The sequence below is a fragment of the Cordyceps militaris genome, assembly GCF_000225605.1.
Source record: "Cordyceps militaris CM01 unplaced genomic scaffold CCM_S00007, whole genome shotgun sequence".
In the NCBI taxonomy this organism is placed as follows: Eukaryota; Fungi; Ascomycota; class Sordariomycetes; order Hypocreales; family Cordycipitaceae; genus Cordyceps; species Cordyceps militaris.
The window spans coordinates 2,539,328-2,557,170 of NW_006271975.1; the positions used below are offsets into that span (position 1 = coordinate 2,539,328).

Below are 17,843 nucleotides of genomic sequence, written 5' to 3' on the forward strand. Positions count from 1 at the left end.
CGGGACGTCTGTAACTTCCTTTCTTTTTTGTTCTTTCTTTTGTTTTCTTTCTTTTTTTTTCTTTTTTTTTTTTTAGCTTTTTGCAATGGTCTTCCACGGCTGGCTTGGTAAATTCCTATTCGAAGTACTTGACTGCCTCTCGAGTCTTATTCAACTATTCCAGAATACAGCAATCTGATGGCAATAAATTTCCGGTACTCTGTATACTACGGATATATACTACACCAGGTGGCTGGAACACCAGGCAGGGCGAACGAAACCGTCGCCCTTGCCGCCACCACATTCCAAACAGACAAACGTGGGGGGCATTTGGGGGGTCGTCGGCTCTTCCGCCACACCATGCACACGGGAATCGTAAGCCGTGCCCCAGGCCACCCAATCATAGCCCTGGTGGGCCAAACAGGCAAACGACCGATACAGTTGATCTGCTAGCGCGATCGCGCGATCGGTGATTCCCTCGGACCCCAAAATAGCCGCCAGCTCATACAACCATGCCACACATTCACCAAACTGTGGTGGCTCTTTATCAGGCGAGAAGGTCGGACACAATCGGCTCACGTATCCTGAGCTGTGAACCCGACGTCCACGATCCAGCACTGGCGCGAGCAACATGTCGGATATGGCGAACGCATCTGAAACAACGGGGTCCACGCCAAGGATTTGACGCGCGCCTTGGTACCTTATGAAATAGTAGTGCATCGCGTGGTTATACGCCTGGGTTACGTAGGCGCGGGCGTCGCCTGACATCCTCCACTCTTCAGCGGAGCGTACGAGCTCGCCCCGGAGCAGCAGCGCGTAGGATACGGCGCTGTTGCGGATGCCCGAGGCTGCGGCATCAACAATGACGTTGACACAGCGTCGCGACCTGTGGTCCCTAAAGATGTCAAGCATGTCGTTCACTAACCATACATCCCTTATGCCTATCCATAGAGCGCGAGATCCGACACACACGAAGTTGCAGTGTTGTTGGCTTGGTGGTGTGCCACCATCTATATGTCGTACCATGAAAGCCCGTAGGTGATCAAGCACACAGCCCGAGTAGGCCTTCCGCCAGGGAGTGAACATGACCTGCGACGTCAAGGTGGCACAGCCCAGCTCCGTTTCGAGGCCATCCCCCACCATCGAAAGCGCACACAGGCTGGCGGTTACGTTCGTCTGTCTCATAAACCACCACATATCACCCGGGGTCGCGTCATGCATCGAGTCGACCGGGACGACAGACAACATCACCCCAGCGGGGGCCCATCCCGTAGCACACCCTGGAAGACACAGGCAGGCCTGCCAAAACGAACTCAACAATGCCGCACTGAACGATATCAGATCAGCTTTGTTCAGCCCCGTGAACACCCCGTATTCGTCCAACGTGGCGAAGAAATCGATGGGAGGTGCAACCTGCAGGTCAAGTATAGCGCACCTAGGCCGGTGTACCATGGCTTGCACAGTTTTTGCATCAGCGCGCGCTGGCCACTGTCTATCGGGGTCTGTGCACGACACCACCCAGTCCGCCCAGTCAACATTTGGGCTCTGCGAAAAAGCATTCCAGAGCCCTCTCAGCTCACGGTCGCAGTCGTCGGCCGAGACGAATTCTTGTGCCTGTGGCTCTGCATCTCCGACCTGAGCGCTCGTGCTGGCCATATCCACGGGCGGGAGGTCCATTGGGCCGTCGTTGCACCGCACTGCTAGTGCATGACGCTCAGCCAACCGCTGTGCGATGTCCGCCAGACGGTGCCGCACACTCTCGCTCCCTACCCTAGACGCGCTAATCGCCTTGGCGAGGGAGTTGTAAGCCTCGTGGATGGAAAGGGCCTCACGGCTGCCCTCGGGTAGTTGGAATGCCGTAGAACATGGTTCGAAGCGCACAGAAGATGCTGCCACTTTGAACGTAAGTGGTACACCACTGGTGCCGGTGGACGTAGGGCCTCGCATTGGACAGGTAGGTATCAGGGCCGGCGCTCGGTAGGTTAGCCTTGTAAAGTGACGGGCGGTAGGTTAGCCTTGTAAAGTGACGGGTGGTTAGCCTTGTCAAATGGGATGGGTGGTAGGATAGGGTTGCAAAAAGGACAGCAACACAACAACACGTAGGGGTCGCCGTGCCGTGCGGGGTTACTCGTAAGAAGCACCGGGTGCTGCCGCGTAAATGCAACCCCATCTACTTCCTACTGGGGCCCGCTATACGGCGCTATCCGGGCCAGACCTATTGCCTTCGATCGACTGCATTAGACATGAGGGCATTATGGGAATCGTGTTAAAGGTATGGGTGTTTAAGGTGGTAGTTGCTGTGAAGATGGACGCGCAGCAAGGCCATCGATGCGCTAACTACGTCTAGAGAGTAGGCCTGTTTTTTGATAGGGCACTAGGCAAGTCCCTACTTAATATATCATTTTGCCCCTATCACAACGCTGTCAGCTGTCTAAAACAGGCTTTTAAAAAAACATAAAAGATTTGTACACGTAATAGGAAACGTGCCCAGTGCCCTGTCAAAAAACAGGCCTCACGCGCCGCGCATACAGTGGGGTGTAGGTAGGAGGTAGGTACCTTAGTACCCAACTACCAGGTATGTACCTAGATACCTGTGTAATGCAGTAAATCGACACTATAGAAACAGGTGTATCAACGATCACCTGTAACGATGGAAATTAATGTGTAGAGGAAGCTTACTGGCAAGTAATGCGGAAATTTCCTCTCGTAATTACTTTAGCGTCTGTGTTTGCTTATCTGACGCATAACATATCCGCTAGCGGATTGCTGCTGAAAGCGCCTGTGAAAATGGTCGAGCTCCGATTCATATTCTCGGCCCAGCTAGTTTGAGTCTTGTACAAATTACAAGCACCTGCATCCTGCATCACATCGAGCCCGTCACCGCTGACTCCTCACTGCCATATTGCGATGAGATGGGACGGCGAGCTCATCCTCTTCTTCCCACAATAGTTACAATCTCTAAATCACCAATCACTTGGCTTTTGAAAATGGTCAAATTATCGAGGTTTGTATCGCTATTCGGAATTCAAAATTTGGACACTTCTGAGGCCCCGTGTCAGCCTATAGCCCTAAAATCCAGAGGAATGGAGAGACCCTTCTTGATATATACAAAGAATATGTTGAACCAACTTTCTCCAGAGACCGGGGTGAGATAATATAGTGTTGAGATAGGATATACACCAACAGGGGTGTTTCAAGAGTTCCTCACTTATCTTCCAACTCGTTTCAGCCATACTGACAAGTCAAACTCACCAGCCTCTAGGTCACTCGGATTTCCTGCAAACATAAAAACCCGACCATGCTGCGTTTCTGGCTGTTTCCCATCCGTGTGGATTATCTTACAAGGTTTTGCTTGATAGTTGGAAGTTTCATAAGCAGCTAGCCTCCTAGCATGCTCAACACTTTCAACATCGTACGCAGCACCATCAATAGTAGCGTCCATTTCTCCATCGACAATAGCAGGATACTGGCCCCATAGTTTGCATGCGTATCCGACTATTTGTGCTGGGCGTAGTATCGGCTCGTGGTTTAGCTGCAAAATCTCCGCAAGCATTTTGGGGTCCATCAGCGTGCCATAAAAGAAGTATGGACCAGTTCGAGGTTCGGAATAATCGATAAATCGGGGTGGATTTGGCGACTGGTAAGCCCAGCCAGGTGGCGCGCTCCTCATCTTCAATACAAGCTTGGAGATCCTCGTATCTGCATTCTGGGAGCGGGAGGGAAGCGGCGGCGGGCGTGGTGGAGGAGACGTCGGCGCTTGAGTTTGAATCTGATGGACAGAATACATGTTGATACAGAAAGAATTTATTGTAGATGTGTCAAGGTAGGAGTTGGTGATGGTGAGGAAGAAGGGATTGACCGAGTCTGACCCATCACCCCATCACAGGTACAAGTTGTTGCCACACGGGACGTCACGTGCTATTTACCTCTAGGTTAGTAGTAGCTCAGGCCTATGCCGCACCACCCCGCCGCTCAATCCCAGCTGCCAGCTTATCAGCAAGTGCGAAGGCCACTTGTGTACCTAATTTGTACCTATGGCTCAGAGGCGCGGAATACAACCGGTACCAAAAACACAAAGCCAAGAAATCGAGTATCCCTTTGCTAGTAGAAGAGGAGGTTAATAATATCTTTACACTTCCTATTACTAATGAGTACTTATACGAGAATGCCTGCGCTCGTACCTTGCTCCGCGTTAAAGCCTGAAGGCATCTCTGACAAGACGTACGGTAAAGATCCTTTCCTTACGCTAGTGTCGGCGGTGCGACGCCACGATCGCTTCGCCGGCTACTTCCCCGTTCACACACTGCGGATAGTAAGAAGTCGTATGATAACTATAATCACACTGCAAATAGTAAGAAGTCGTATGATAACTATGGGGTCGTGTTAGGAATCGAGCGCAACTGTTGTTACCCCCTGTAGCTATAATGGTAGCCTGGTATAGTTTGAATAGGACGGTAAGCAATAAAAGAGCACAACTTTCCTGCGCCATACGCATGTACTCGCCTACATTTCTATACACTGTTGATTAACTTGTTCAACGCTTCTGGTTTGACCAATTGCTGTAATTATGTCCCAAGCGCCACCTCCCCCTCCACCTCCCCCCCTTCCTACACCGCGTCGCGGGCCACCGCCACCTGAAAGAGGTAAGAGAGTAAATCGCGAATTTGCCTATTGAAATTGATCGGGGATAATAACAATTATATAGGAGCTCAGCATTCAGTCGATAAGGTGCTCCCGGAATATCTAGCTGACAGCTTCGCCGTCGGCGTGGAAACTGAGTTTCTCCTCTTTCCACGATCTCGAAATTTGCATGGCAGCGGTCTACGGGATGTAGCCGTCAAAGCTGCATCCGAATACAATTTGTATCTTTCGCGCACAGGTGATGGAGAGCACCCGAAGATGCACAATGGCATTGATCAAGCCTATCACGGCTTGCAATTTGCAGAGTGGACACTCGATTCAGATTCCACGATCGAGATGCCTACCAAGGATAGCGCGCCATGTGTGTTCTATATTACTAATATCTCATGCATTTTACTGACCGTTGTATCTAATAGGGGGTTTTGAGAACATTTCTCCCATTTTCCGCGTCCATAGAGACTCCAGGTGGCGTGAGCACGTTACTAAGATGTGGTCCTTCCTGTCCGAAAACTATCAAATCACAGCCAATAAAAGCTGTGGTACTCACGTCCACGTTTCCCGAGCAAAAGGTTACAGTATTGAAGATCTCAAACGCATCTGCGCTTCCATTATTCACTTTGAGCCGGCTTTTGAAGCCCTTCTACCAGTCGACCGTCTCTCAAATGAATACGCACGGAGCAACTGGCTGGACAATCCCAACTTCGGGTATAAAAATCGAACTCGAAAAGAGAGCATCGACATTATCCAATCAGCTTCCACTATCAGAGAGATGAAGACAAGCGCAAGACCGTCATCTTGAAAAAGGTACTCCAAGCCCCATCTTGGGAATAAAGTTTCTAGAATTCCTATGCTTATCAATTCCCCTTTCATAGCGTTATAGTACTGCCCTTGGTATTATAGTGAGTTAGTAAAATCACTTTGATTGTTCAATCAAGTAAAAAGGTCTTTGATGAACCTGCACACAACTTGTGTCATGCGTGAACCCCCGAAATCGATCGACTGGTCGATTTGATCGCTTCGACTAATCGCTCCGATTTCGATATCGATCCAACGACCGGAGCGCTTGCTTTGATTGATATCGTATCGATTTCTCCAATCGATCGATTTAATCGTCAATTATCGTTGTTTATTAAGTCGCGGGTAAAGAGCTAGTGCCGTTCTAGGCCACGACGCTATCCCCACACGGAGCCCGGTTGCACTGCTGCCGCGTAAATGCAACCCCATCTACTTCCTGCTGGGGCCCGCTATATGGCGCTATCCGGGCTAGACCTATTACCTCCTTCGATCGACTGCATTGGACATGAGGGCATCGTGGGAATTATGTGTCTAAGGTATGGGTGTTTAGGGTGGTGATTGCTAATAAAGATTGACGATTAACGATTGACGCGCACGAGCCCACGTAGCCAGGGCAGCCATCACTAATTAACTACTAGGTACCTGCCTAAGGCGGGCATTTCTATCTGCTGAATTGTTTCACGGCCGTTAGCAGCCCCTCCACACCACTCCTCACCGTTACCCCGCTCCTTCAACGCAGCGTTTTGACACGACTCTTCCATCAAGACTTCAAAGACAATGGCTGCGCCTACTCGCGGCCCTAATTTCGGCCATCTTTTGAAAACCGGCCAATACTCTGACTTGACTTTAGTCTGCGGCGGTAAAGAGTTCAATGTTCACAAGATGGTGGTATGTTCGCAGTCCGAAGTTCTTGCCACGGCGATCCGAGAGCCTTTCCAAGTGAGGAAATTTGACCACGCCAGATGGGAGAAAATCTAATGGATGACAGGAATCGAAGACGGGAACTATAAGTGTAGAAGAATTTGACGCAGTCACTGTCGATAAGATGCTGGAGTTCCTGTATACGGGGGACTACGGCTCGCTAACCGCCCCCGGCTCGCTAGTTGGCCAGGTTGGGGAGACGGATGAGCCTTTGGCTAGCCCTGCAGCGGTAGAGCAAGATGACCTATTACAGCACGTACGTCTGAATTCGATTGCCGATTACTACGACATTAAACCGCTCGCCGAACTCAGCAAGGCGAAGCTTCGACTCGCATCACAAAATACATTGAATGAACCGGTATTGCTGAATGTGGCGCAAGAAGCGCTGAACAGAACTGGAGACACAACGCTGCATACTATGCTAGCTGAGGCGATTGGCACGAACATTAGAAAATTCCTGGAAACTAAACAGCTGGCTGAGATAGTGGGTGGCTTCGGCGTTGAAATTCTCCGAACAGTTGTTGCTAGGCAAGGTGAGCTGCAACGGAAGATGATAGAGCTTCAATTTCAGCTGGCTCGCCTACGGGTTGTCGAAAAAAGGTCAGCTCAAATCGTGGAAAACATCAACAGCTGCATGCGAACGTTGGGCGAAAGGAGGGAATGCCGAAACTCCAGCTGCCGGGCCGACTTTGAATGCTACATCGAACAGCGCGGCCAGCCCTATGAGCCCTTGTTCGTACTTCGCTGTGCCCAATGCCAATGCCGGCACTAGCAATCTGCACCATTGATTGCTTCTTTTGTGAAAAGGTGGACTGTATGCCAAAGGGCTAGGGTGTCTGCTGTTGCCAACTATAACACTAGGGCTGGACTTGGGTAGACAATGAGGATGCAACGCGAGAAAGTACCGGCTAGCAACGTCTGAACTCTATAGTATTTTTAGAACAACAGTATGGATCCGGAGCCAACCTGGGAAAAAAAAAAGTTTGTGCAAGCACGTCATAGAAGCACGCTGGCGCCTACATCAGTGCATGGATAAAGTTTGAGCAGATTGAACTTTGTGTAGATAGTTGCTACACAAATACCGCAGGGCGACAAAAATACAATTTTAACACGCATCCAAAGCAACACCTTGGAAATTGCGCACATTCTCGCCTGCACATGCTGGGGTGAGCGGCTAACTAGCTTGCCGGCCTCTTCCGAACCCAATTGCCTTTTCGGGCGTCGTCGATCCGATGATCTGCAATTTCAGGTCCCACAGCAAATACAGCAGATGAGACACAGATCTCAGTGTCACGGACGATTGGCTGCCGAACCAGGGACGGGTAAGCAAGACCTTGGATAGGCTACAGAAGAGGAAAAAGTGAAGTTGGGAAAGTACTATAATAACGTTTGATGTATTGTTTTGAAAATGATAATGATACCAACATATGCGCCTCCATTTTGACAGCTCTCCTTAAGTAGAGCGGGCGACGCCCTGAGCCAGCCAATCCCCGCCGTGGCGTCCGGCTACCGGAGTGTGCAAGGACTAAGAGGACGCCCCCCAAAACGCTTAGTACTCAATATTCACGCCAGTTGCCAGGGGTGAGCCAACACCCAGCGCTTTGTTGACATGGTTGTCGCCGCGCTGCTGCAGGGGAACCTTGGATCTTGTTGGCCAGTTTGAGAGGTCCGAGGAAGTCGATGGTTGCTGTAACGTAGCATGGTAACTCGGTCGTCAACCCGAATCCACTTGGTGCTACGCTAGGCCGGGTAGTTGGATCGAGTTGCACCGCATGTCCAATGACAAGGCCAACCTATACCAAATTCCACGATAGAGTTCTGGCCGATAGACAGCCCAAGCCTCGTTGCGTCCTAGCCTGGCCTGATGGATAGCTCTATGACAGCTTCAAAGTAGCTATCGAAAAAGACCGTGTCGTAATGGACACGAGTGTACCCAGAGCCTCATATTTTGTATCCCCATACCATGACAGTCAAAGGAAGAGAGCATGGGGTTTGTTAAACGAGCAGGCTGCAGCCAGACATTACTATTCTCTAGACTACACTAGTTACCAACTTTTGTATTACACCCATTTCCTGCGAGCTTGGGGTTCTTTCTCCCAATCCAGGACAAAATCCAATTTGGACACAGTTTGTGTATCCACCTTGACGACTGTTCCGTCATCAAACTCCACTGCGCTCACGAGCACGTAGAAGCCATGTCCGCTTACAGAGCGAGGACAGCAAGGGCAATGGCGGCGAAACCGGCCGAGAGACCAGCAGCACCGGCGGCGACGGGCACCGAGGTGGGGTAGGTCTGGTTGCCAGCGGCGGTCATGGAGCCCATGGTGCTGGACACGCAGGGGATGCTGGTCATCATGGTGGTCATGGCCATGGCGGTGGTGGCCGCGGCCGTGGTCGTAGCGACCGAGCCGGAGCTGCTTCCGGTGGAGGCGGAGCGCGAGCTGGAGCCGGAGGAGCCGGTAGCAGAGCCAGAGGCGGAAGACGAGCCCGAGTTAGCCTTGCAGAGAGCCTCGGCGGCGGGGACGACCTTGTCTGTTGCGCGGGTGTGTTTCTGTTAGAACAGTACATCTCAAACCAAGTATAATGCGGCCAGGGAGGGGAAGCGTACTGATGGCAACGTCGGAACCGCAGGCCTTGATGACGCAAGCGGTGGCGGCACCCTGGACGGCAGCAATGTTCTTGCAGACGCAGGGAATGTCGGTGGTCTGGCACGAGGTCTTGGACGTGATGGCCTCGTTGAGGCAGGGCATGGCGCACGAGGGGATGTCGTTGACGGTCTGGGCAGTGGCCAGGGTGAAGAGAGCGGCGGCGATAGCGAACTTCATGTTGACGGTTGTTGTTTGGAATTTTTGTTTTGGGGTTTTTGGTTGGGATTTGTTTGGTAGCAGGACAGTGTGATAAGCGAGTGTAACTGTTTTGTGCGGTGAAGGAGGAAAAGGGAAGGGGGGAGAGGGAGGGATGGGACGGAGCTTTATGTAGGGAGATGGTGGAACGGCCGCTTGTGAGGATCATAATAGCGAAATCGATAAATCATCGACTGTTCCCGTCCCCAGTCGGCGCCCTCCCACGGGGGGGTCTGGAGCGAGAGCCATGTTGGTTTTTTTCTGGGTATTTCAATGTGCCAACTCCAGCATACGACCGAGATTGAGTTGCTGGAGTGGGTGTGTGAGTATGGCGTCCGGGGTGTGTGTGCAATAATATCGAGCAAGCTCCCCAGATATAGTAGAGCTTGTTTTGCATCGAGACGTGGCGCTACCGACCACTAGGGACACTTTCTCGGCACAAAACAAGTTGGCAAACAGCGCTTTTCATCCCAGTCGCTTCAGTAACAAGCCCCCACCCCCCCGTCAACGACTCCACGAGTTGGCCGGGCTGTCGGACCACACTCACCGCGCGGTCGTCCGCCGAGCAAGGGGGGAGGGGGGAAGCCGGGTGAGGAAACTCTCTCCCCCCAACATCAATTCCTTGCTGAGAGCCGGTGGGGCGGACAAGTCTTGTGCGACCTCGCAAGTGCTCTTCGTTACATGTTGTCGTTTATCCGATACTCAAGTAAGACAAGTGTAAGAGAAGACGCGGGAATGCGCAAGTAGTCCAGCGCATCGTGTAAGTCGGGCGGGCGGGCAGACTCGTCGGTGCAACCAACACTTCTCGCGGCCGAACTACAGCGTGCAGAATTTTCATTTGCCTCTTTGTTGAACCAATTTATAACTAGTTTTTGTTGGCCGCCAGTAAGCGCATGTTTCGCAGCAGAGTTCGCGGCCAAACAGAAGCCACCATCTCGCTCTCCGCCTCGGCTGTCATGTCAACATCCAAGTTTGCCCCAGAATCGCAGAGCCGTCCTTGGGGAACTGGTCGAGACGGCGAAACCAGAGGGGCCCCAATTACATAATGGAGATTGGCTGTCCACAACCCCATTCCCCGCCTGTGGATAGGGACAAGTTGTCCATATCTGACCCTATATCGGAAAGACTTGGTCTGGATGCGTCAAGCGTCAAGTCCGCGGCCCGTCTTTCTCCGCTTGAGTCTTGTGCAAGTTTTGGTTCTTCTTCTCCAAACTCAACCATGAGAACCTCTCTGTAGTTGGTCCGCAGCTACATACTTCACTCGCGCCGTCCATTCAACTACCAACTAGTATACCCTGACGCGCGGCGATGCTCCGGTGATGGCGGCAGCCCACTTTCGGTGGCCTGACTTCCGGCTGGCCCCTGTCCGAAGACCGGGAGGGTGGGCAGGGGCGGAAAAAGACATTTTGAATGCCATCACCGTCGTTTCTTATTCTTTATCCCGGTCGGTCGGCGTCGAACTGGTGATGGCATGCCGACGACAGCAGGGGGGAACCTGCATCGCTTCTGCATATCACGAAAGTGAAGGTTCCTGAGACGCCGCAATCTAACCTCCCGCGCCCGCCGAGAACAACAACTTCTTCCTTTAACTCCTGCCCAGCGGCGGGGCCAAGCCAATGCAGGTACTATTGAACAGTACTCAAGGTCTAATTCCAGACCAGCAGATGTGGATCTACATTTTGCTGCTATCTAACAGGTACGTACCAGTCCAACCCCCGCCCCCCCCGGCTCAATACGGCCGGAGCTATAATAGCGTTCGGCCCTGTCGGCTCCTCTGGCCGGGCCTTGACTATTTATCAACCCACTGCACCAATGATATGGGCGGGGACCCTGGCAGTGGGCAAGAGGGCGGACTTTGTGGCGGTGGACATGGAGCTGGCGGTGGATTGGGTAATATTACCTTTACTTGAGGCGTACACAAATCTGCAATGCAGTAGATAGTAAGAAATTAAATCATACCCTGAGGACTATCTTGACGACTCTTACAAAATAACCTGCCATCTACACGTACGCGAGGGTTTGTTTCGCTCTGTGGGTTGCTTCTTGGGCCGGCGCACCCAGGCTCAGCTCTATCATGGCAAGTCCAAAAAAAAGGAGTCGTTGACACCCGCTCGCCCAACCAATCAAACATTCTTGATCTCGGGAACCGCTGTGGGGGAATGCGCAGGTGTCTTATTTCCATTCTCATGGGGCTCACCCGGAGCCTCGTCGGCTTTCGCCACGGCCGAACCTGTCACGGCCTTGCCGCCAGGTGGATGGATTGTCTGGTCCTTGAGGCGATAGAAAATGGGCCTGAAATGCCTTATCATGGAGATCTCGGCAATAATGATCGGCTTTGGTCCCATCTGCTGTATGATTGTCGTGAAATTTGCCGTCGCCCACTCCAGCTCCGTCCCGCGGGGCATCACGGTGAGTTCGCCGAGCGTCCTAAGATCCAGGCCCTCTAGGACTTGCAGTGCAATGTCGGCCACGACGGCACGCTTCACGATCCAGCTCATCTCCTGAGATATTGTATCCGGGTATAGCCAGGGGACCTCACCCATCGCGTCAACGATACGGCGCAGATCTCGGCTGGCGCTTTCGCTCACAATCGGCTTGGCCACCCGGATGGCCGCTTTCAGCACGTCAGCCAGCCAGCCGGCCGCCGACTCGACGTTCTTCTGGTCGACATTGTGCACGAACCGCGCTGGCATCCTGGACAGCCTCCAGAGCAGCTCGTCGCCGCGTTGTTTGAAGTTTACCGGTACAAGGTCCTTCAGCTTCAGGAACTCCTGGCCCAAGGGCTTCACCTCTGGGTTCGCGCTGACGTCTTTCTGCCACTGGCTGACTGCGAGCCGGAAGCCAAAGTCGTCGAAGATTGGGCTGAGCTGGGCCAGTAGATGGGGCTCGCTCAGGATGTCGAAGGGCAGCCAGCTGAGGTGGTGGACCCAGTAGTCCTGCATCTTGAGCATGATCTTTTCCCTCCCCTCAGATGGAGTGAGTCGCATGACACACTGGAAGGCCGCCTCGGCGAGCTGTGCACGACAGGCGCAGGCGTAGAATAATTCGGTCGGGGGATAATCGGACTTTTCTTGGCTTGCAGCCTCAGCAGTTGCAGAAAGGAGACCGATCATGCCGCCAGCGATGGTGCCCATGAGCCATCCGACGGGCCCTAGAGTAAGGTTTTCCCCTCCCCCGGGTGGGTAGAGACCGATTTCCTTAACACGGTTGAGCATGGCCCAGAAATCATTTATGCCGCCGCTTCTGCTGCTGCTGCTGAATTCGGTATAATAGGAATCCAGTTGCGACTCGGGGTGGGCAAACTTTGGCTGAAAGCCGCCCAGGCGATAAGGCTCCTCCCTCTTGCTGAGCTCAACGCGCTTGATAAACTCTTCATAATTGTTCCCATACTCGCCACCGATGAGGCTTCCAGAGTTTACCTTTTCCCCCGTTCCACCATAGCAGTGCGTGCCAATGACCACCGTGCCGGTATGATCGCTGAAAAGAATAGGGGCTCCCGATTGACCTATAAATGCGCAGAGACGCGCAGTTAGCGCTCGAACAACAACCATTTTTGCTCCAATAAGAATAACAAGAAAGACTCCTACCTCCATATATATCCATGTTATACTCGATCATGTGGTTGGCGCTCTTGTGAAGGTCATAGTTTGCTTTCTGCCGCGCCTCGCACATCCACAAACTAGTTTCGCCGACAAAAGTTTCCAGATGCTCATCACCTGGATAACCAACGACGATAATAGTGCCCTCTTTTTTAGCAGTCGGTGTTTGTATATACTTGAACAGTCTGAGATTTCCTGCAAACGGTTTATCCACCTGAATAAGTGCTAGGTCGCGGCGGTCTCGGTCGCTATGCTGCCGAAGCCAGGACTTGGTGGTCACAACGTTGAGCGCGCTGCGGTACTGTTCGCTCGACTCGTCGATAAATGAGCCCCCGCGATAGCCGACCCAGCACTGTATGTGTGACGCCTGACATCTATGGGCCGCGCTGAAGACGTTGCGGCCGGCTGTGATGACGAGATCCTCACGCACTAGCCAGCCAGTGCCTAAAGTCCACGGCGCCGTCCTTTCGCCTCCCCAACGGCTTTCAATCCTGACAATGGCTGGAATACCGGGTTAACACAAGGCATTCGAATGTCAGCTGCCTAGTACTCTTAGGCGCGTCGAGGGGCGAACTCACAGCGATACTTGCCGCCATCTTGAAAATCTTCTAGATCAACAGGCGTGCGCTTATCCTCCTGGTTAAAACTGGCCTCTGTAGCGCGGATGCCATCGTCTCCGTGAATAGTGTACTTGATTGACTCCTGTTTCTGGTCGCCTACCAGAGACCAAGTGACGAGTCCGTCGGATGCCAGCGGTGGTTCTGGTGCGGGCTTGTTGGGCTTGGCCGACTTGCCGTCTTCCGTTGCTGCCGCTCCTAGTTCAAGATGGCTGGTTCCGCTTATGTCTGGGATCATTGTGAAAAGTGAGGTTTATTTGTAGAAGCGAAGGAAGTAGTGATTTTTGGTTGGTGCTTGAAGAAAAAGAAGAGAGAAACAATTGTTTTTGGACTTTGAATTCCTCCAAGGGTGTGATTGACGCGTGCTAGTCTTGGAAGCGGTTGTCGATATTTGTCCTGGTGAGACTGGACAGGGCGTCACTTTTTGTGTCTCCCAGAGATTGGCGAGAGTGCTTTGGGCGCTGGTAAATTCGTTCAAACTTCTCTGGCAATCAGGCCTCAATTTCACCTCCCGTACGGTGCATGATTTCAGCCCGAACCTAAAGCAGCACACGCCGAAAACGAGTCGCATGTCTGACTTCTATTGATCTTGGCAGACCGGGCTTAGTCGATGACGGATCTTCGGTCGGCAATTCACTTACCGGATCGCGCCACGCCGAACAAGCCGTTCCTGCTAGTTAATCGGGCAGATCGTGGCGTTCGCTGAACTGCGGGGAACTGTGGCACCTCGTCAGCGATTCCTGGCTGCCCAATGTCGCGTCTTTGCTCTTCGTCTCCAGCAGAGCGTTCTCTGTCGGGCACTGGATGCTGAGTGACAGGTCCCTCGGCCAGTACCACTTCCTGTACTACACATAGATTCTACTCTTCCTCCGACATGTTTTCATTCCCAAGCTAGGTGGCTGGCTGAAATACTTGAGCTGTCAGTTTGTCGCGGCTGCAGCTAAGACATGCGTTGCCTGCCCATTTGAACTCACTATCCGGACACGTTTGTGGACAAGTTGGTATACTTCCCCTCACCACTTGTTGCGGCGGCTAGAAGAAGTTCACTGCGTGCTGCCGGGAGGTTCCTGCGAGAGGGTGCTTTGGGCATCCGCCCGAATCGGGTGCCAACGGCCCGACACTGGACATTGATGCTGATGCCTCTTGCCTTCTTTTCTCACGGTGCTCGTTCTCCATATCTCACTCATCTTGTTCATACACACGCATCCAGGCATAAACGGCTGTGTAGCATCAAAGGGGAGGAGGCGAGGTCATCACGAGCCGGGCACGGGAACACGAGCAAAGCAAGACGTATGACCTGAATGAATGTGATGATGAAGCGAAGAAGATCTAGGGTGATGTGCGTGGCCGGCATGCATAGTGAGGGTCTTGTGGCTGAGTCTCGTGTGGCTGAGGCAGGAGAGGGGCTTCCTGGTTGCCTCCTACGTTCCTGATTGATTGTATTTGCGAAATACAAAACGACCACCATCTACGAAACCGACCGAGCGATGGAACACTTTCGTGCATTTGTCATAAATTTCCAAAGCATACAAAGCATGGGCATCATGGAATCATGTCAATTTTTTTTTGTTTGCTTTAACTATTTTGGCATAAATTCATCACATTACTTTACAGACGAGGCTTGCTGGCAACATCGACGTCGAAGCGATCGAGGTTCATCACCTTATCCCAAGCAGCGACAAAGTCCTTGACAAACTTCTGGGAATTGTCGGCCTGGGCATAGACCTCACCGAGAGCGCGAAGCTCAGCGTGCGAGCCAAAGATGAGGTCGACGCGCGTGGCAGTCCACTTCTGCTCGCCAGACTTGCGGTCGCTGCCCTTGTAGACACCAGACTGGGGCTGAATGGGCTCCCAGACAGTGTTCATGTCGAGGAGATTCGTGAAGAAGTCGTTGCTCAGGGTACCAGGGCGCGAGGTAAGAACACCATGGGAAGAGCCGTCGTAGTTGGTATTGATGGTACGGAGACCGCCAACGAGGACGGCGAGCTCAGGAGGAGTAAGAGTGAGCAGATGAGCGCGGTCAACCAGCCAATGCTCCAGGCGTTCGATGGAACCATTACCGGCGTAGTTGCGGAAACCATCGGTAATGGGCTCGAGGTAGTTGTTGGACTCAATGTCCGTCTGCTCCGCCGTGGCATCCATGCGACCAGGGGTGAAGGGGACAGTCACGTCGACACCAGCACCCTTGGCAGCCTGCTCGACACCAGCAGCACCGGCGAGGACGATGAGATCAGCAATCGAAACACGCTTGCCGCCGCTCTGCGAGTCGTTGAACTTCTTCTGAATAGTCTCGAGCTGGCCAAGAACCTCGGAGAGCTGGGCGGGGTTGTTGACCTCCCAGTCCTTCATGGGGGCGAGACGGATGCGAGCACCGTTGGCACCACCACGCTTGTCGCTACCACGGAAAGTAGCGGCAGATGCCCAGGCCGTGGAGACGAGCTTCGAAGTGCTGAGGCCAGTGTCAAGAATGGCCTTCTTGAGGGCGGCAACGTCGTTGCTGTCGATGACGGCGTGGTTAAGAGTAGGAATAGGGTCCTGCCAGAGCAGATCCTCAGAGGGAACCTCGGGGCCGAGGTAGAGGGCCTTGGGGCCGAGATCACGGTGCAGCAGCTTGAACCAAGCACGGGCAAAAGCATCAGCAAACTGGTCGGGGTTCTCGAGGAAGCGGCGAGAAATCTTCTCGTAAGCCGGATCCACGCGGAGCGACAAGTCAGTCGTCAGCATCTTGGGGAGATGCTTCTTGCTAGGGTCGAAAGCGTCGGGGATGAAGGGCTCGGTGTTCTTGGCAACCCACTGAGGAGCGCCAGCAGGGCTCTTGGTGAGCTCCCACTCGAACTTGAAGAGGTACTCGAAAAACTGGTTGCTCCACTTGGTAGGAGTCGAGGTCCAGGTAACTTCGAGACCAGAGGTGATGGCATGAGTGCCCTTGCCAGTGTTGTAGGCATTCTTCCATCCAAAGCCCTGCTGTTCGATATCAGCACCAGCAGGCTCAGCGCCAACGTTGCTGTCGGGGGCAGCACCGTGGGTCTTGCCAAATGTGTGGCCACCAGCAATGAGAGCGACAGTCTCCTCGTCGTTCATAGCCATGCGACCGAAGGTGGTGCGGATATCGTGGGCAGCGGCAACGGGGTCTTCAACACCGGGGTTGACGTAGATGAGACCTGCGTATTGTTAGCATAACTGGCATCATTGACGTAGTATGGCAGACTGCTACGGAAGACTTACCCATGATCTGAGCACCAAGAGGCTTCTCAAGACTCTCGGGGTCACGCTTGCCAGAAGAGTCCTTGCTGTAACGGTGGCTGTCGGTCATCCACTCGGGCTCGGAACCCCAGTAGACGGCCTCGTCAGACTCCCAGGTGTCGGCACGGCCGCCGGCGAAGCCAAAAGTCTTGAAGCCCATGGACTCGAGGGCAACGTTGCCAGCGAGGACAAGCAGGTCAGCCCAGCTGATCTTGTTGCCGTACTTCTGCTTGATGGGCCAGAGAAGACGACGGGCCTTGTCGAGATTACCGTTGTCGGGCCAGCTGGAAGCTGTGTCAGTGGGTGTGCACGGCAAAATGGATATGTGGTCTTGATTGCCTACCTGTTGAGGGGAGCAAAGCGCTGCTGGCCCTCGCCACCGCCACCGCGGCCATCAAAGACGCGGTAGGTACCGGCAGCGTGCCAGCTCATGCGGATGAAGAAACCGCCATAGTGACCGAAGTCGGCAGGCCACCAGTCCTGGGAGTCGGTCATGAGAGCGTGGAGGTCCTTCTTGAGGGCATTGTAGTCGAGAGACTTGAAGGCAGCGGCGTAGTCGAAGTCGGGGCCGAGGGGGTTGCTGGAGGGGTTGTGCTGGCGGAGAATGTTGAGCTTGACAGCATTGGGCCACCTAGGGAGGGTGTGTGTTAACAGTTGTGCTTGTAGCTAAGATGCAGCCATTGCGTAGTTGAAGGGGGGAGGTGTTCAATGCTGAAGCTGGTACCGGAGACACAGCCGTACAAAAGGGCGGTGGTGATGCACACAGGATGACTTACCAGTCGGGGTTCTTTCTACCAGTGTCGGCAGTGTGCACGACGGGGCACTTGCCAGTGCTTTGCTGTGCCATTTTCTTGCGAGGACTTTGATCGTCGGTGGAAATATCTCTCTTGTGGGAGAGGGGAATCTTGAAATCGGATGACATGGGAGGAGGAAGAGGAGGGGGACGACGGGATGGGTGGCTTTTTGGGAAGAAATACAAACTAGTCAAGAGGGAGGAGGGGGGCAGGAGGAGGAAGCTTGGAGGAAGCTTGGCCGAGTTGATGGAGCGGGGCAACACGGCACTCGGAGCAAGACGCCGGTTGGGAATTGCAGGTCCTCCCCTCTGTCAGGTGCTTGCGTTTTTAGGCGTGTTTAGTCGTTAAAAGTGGCGGATCGACTTCGAGTTACAGGGCATACCCCGCGCTAAAACGCCCTGGAAGAGCCAT

The 17,843-nt window shown here is 53.2% G+C and overlaps 8 protein-coding genes across 8 annotated transcripts; 2 read left to right on the forward strand and 6 right to left on the reverse strand.

Moving 5' to 3' along the window:
* Nucleotides 1–219: 219 nt before the first annotated feature.
* CCM_09016 (uncharacterized protein) lies at nucleotides 220–1,926 on the reverse strand (the record flags this gene model as incomplete). The annotated part of the gene is made up of 2 exons (XM_006674151.1): nucleotides 220–874; nucleotides 1,415–1,926. The coding sequence occupies 2 exons, from the start codon at nucleotides 1,924–1,926 to the stop codon at nucleotides 220–222; spliced, it is 1,167 nt and encodes a 388-aa protein (XP_006674214.1).
* Nucleotides 1,927–3,187: 1,261 nt separating this feature from the next.
* On the reverse strand, nucleotides 3,188–3,766 carry CCM_09017 (poly(A) polymerase pla1, putative; the record flags this gene model as incomplete). Its single annotated transcript, XM_006674152.1, has 1 exon — nucleotides 3,188–3,766. The coding sequence occupies one exon, from the start codon at nucleotides 3,764–3,766 to the stop codon at nucleotides 3,188–3,190; it is 579 nt and encodes a 192-aa protein (XP_006674215.1).
* A 780-nt stretch (nucleotides 3,767–4,546) lies between these two features.
* Nucleotides 4,547–5,451, forward strand: CCM_09018 (uncharacterized protein; the record flags this gene model as incomplete). The annotated part of the gene is made up of 4 exons (XM_006674153.1): nucleotides 4,547–4,622; nucleotides 4,685–4,981; nucleotides 5,037–5,325; nucleotides 5,373–5,451. 4 exons carry the CDS (start codon nucleotides 4,547–4,549, stop codon nucleotides 5,449–5,451), a joined length of 741 nt encoding a protein of 246 aa, XP_006674216.1.
* Nucleotides 5,452–6,192: 741 nt separating this feature from the next.
* CCM_09019 (BTB/POZ domain protein) lies at nucleotides 6,193–7,213 on the forward strand (the record flags this gene model as incomplete). Its single annotated transcript, XM_006674154.1, has 3 exons — nucleotides 6,193–6,354; nucleotides 6,404–7,068; nucleotides 7,144–7,213. 3 exons carry the CDS (start codon nucleotides 6,193–6,195, stop codon nucleotides 7,211–7,213), a joined length of 897 nt encoding a protein of 298 aa, XP_006674217.1.
* Nucleotides 7,214–8,539: 1,326 nt separating this feature from the next.
* On the reverse strand, nucleotides 8,540–9,161 carry CCM_09020 (Extracellular membrane protein, 8-cysteine region, CFEM; the record flags this gene model as incomplete). The annotated part of the gene is made up of 2 exons (XM_006674155.1): nucleotides 8,540–8,868; nucleotides 8,945–9,161. 2 exons carry the CDS (start codon nucleotides 9,159–9,161, stop codon nucleotides 8,540–8,542), a joined length of 546 nt encoding a protein of 181 aa, XP_006674218.1.
* Nucleotides 9,162–10,217: 1,056 nt separating this feature from the next.
* On the reverse strand, nucleotides 10,218–10,584 carry CCM_09021 (uncharacterized protein; the record flags this gene model as incomplete). The annotated part of the gene is made up of 2 exons (XM_006674156.1): nucleotides 10,218–10,427; nucleotides 10,474–10,584. The coding sequence occupies 2 exons, from the start codon at nucleotides 10,582–10,584 to the stop codon at nucleotides 10,218–10,220; spliced, it is 321 nt and encodes a 106-aa protein (XP_006674219.1).
* A 718-nt stretch (nucleotides 10,585–11,302) lies between these two features.
* On the reverse strand, nucleotides 11,303–13,633 carry CCM_09022 (Serine/cysteine peptidase, trypsin-like protein; the record flags this gene model as incomplete). The annotated part of the gene is made up of 3 exons (XM_006674157.1): nucleotides 11,303–12,684; nucleotides 12,767–13,279; nucleotides 13,357–13,633. 3 exons carry the CDS (start codon nucleotides 13,631–13,633, stop codon nucleotides 11,303–11,305), a joined length of 2,172 nt encoding a protein of 723 aa, XP_006674220.1.
* Nucleotides 13,634–15,003: 1,370 nt separating this feature from the next.
* CCM_09023 (peroxidase/catalase 2) lies at nucleotides 15,004–17,843 on the reverse strand (the record flags this gene model as incomplete). The annotated part of the gene is made up of 5 exons (XM_006674158.1): nucleotides 15,004–16,556; nucleotides 16,621–16,922; nucleotides 16,982–17,269; nucleotides 17,415–17,738; nucleotides 17,815–17,843. 5 exons carry the CDS (start codon nucleotides 17,841–17,843, stop codon nucleotides 15,004–15,006), a joined length of 2,496 nt encoding a protein of 831 aa, XP_006674221.1.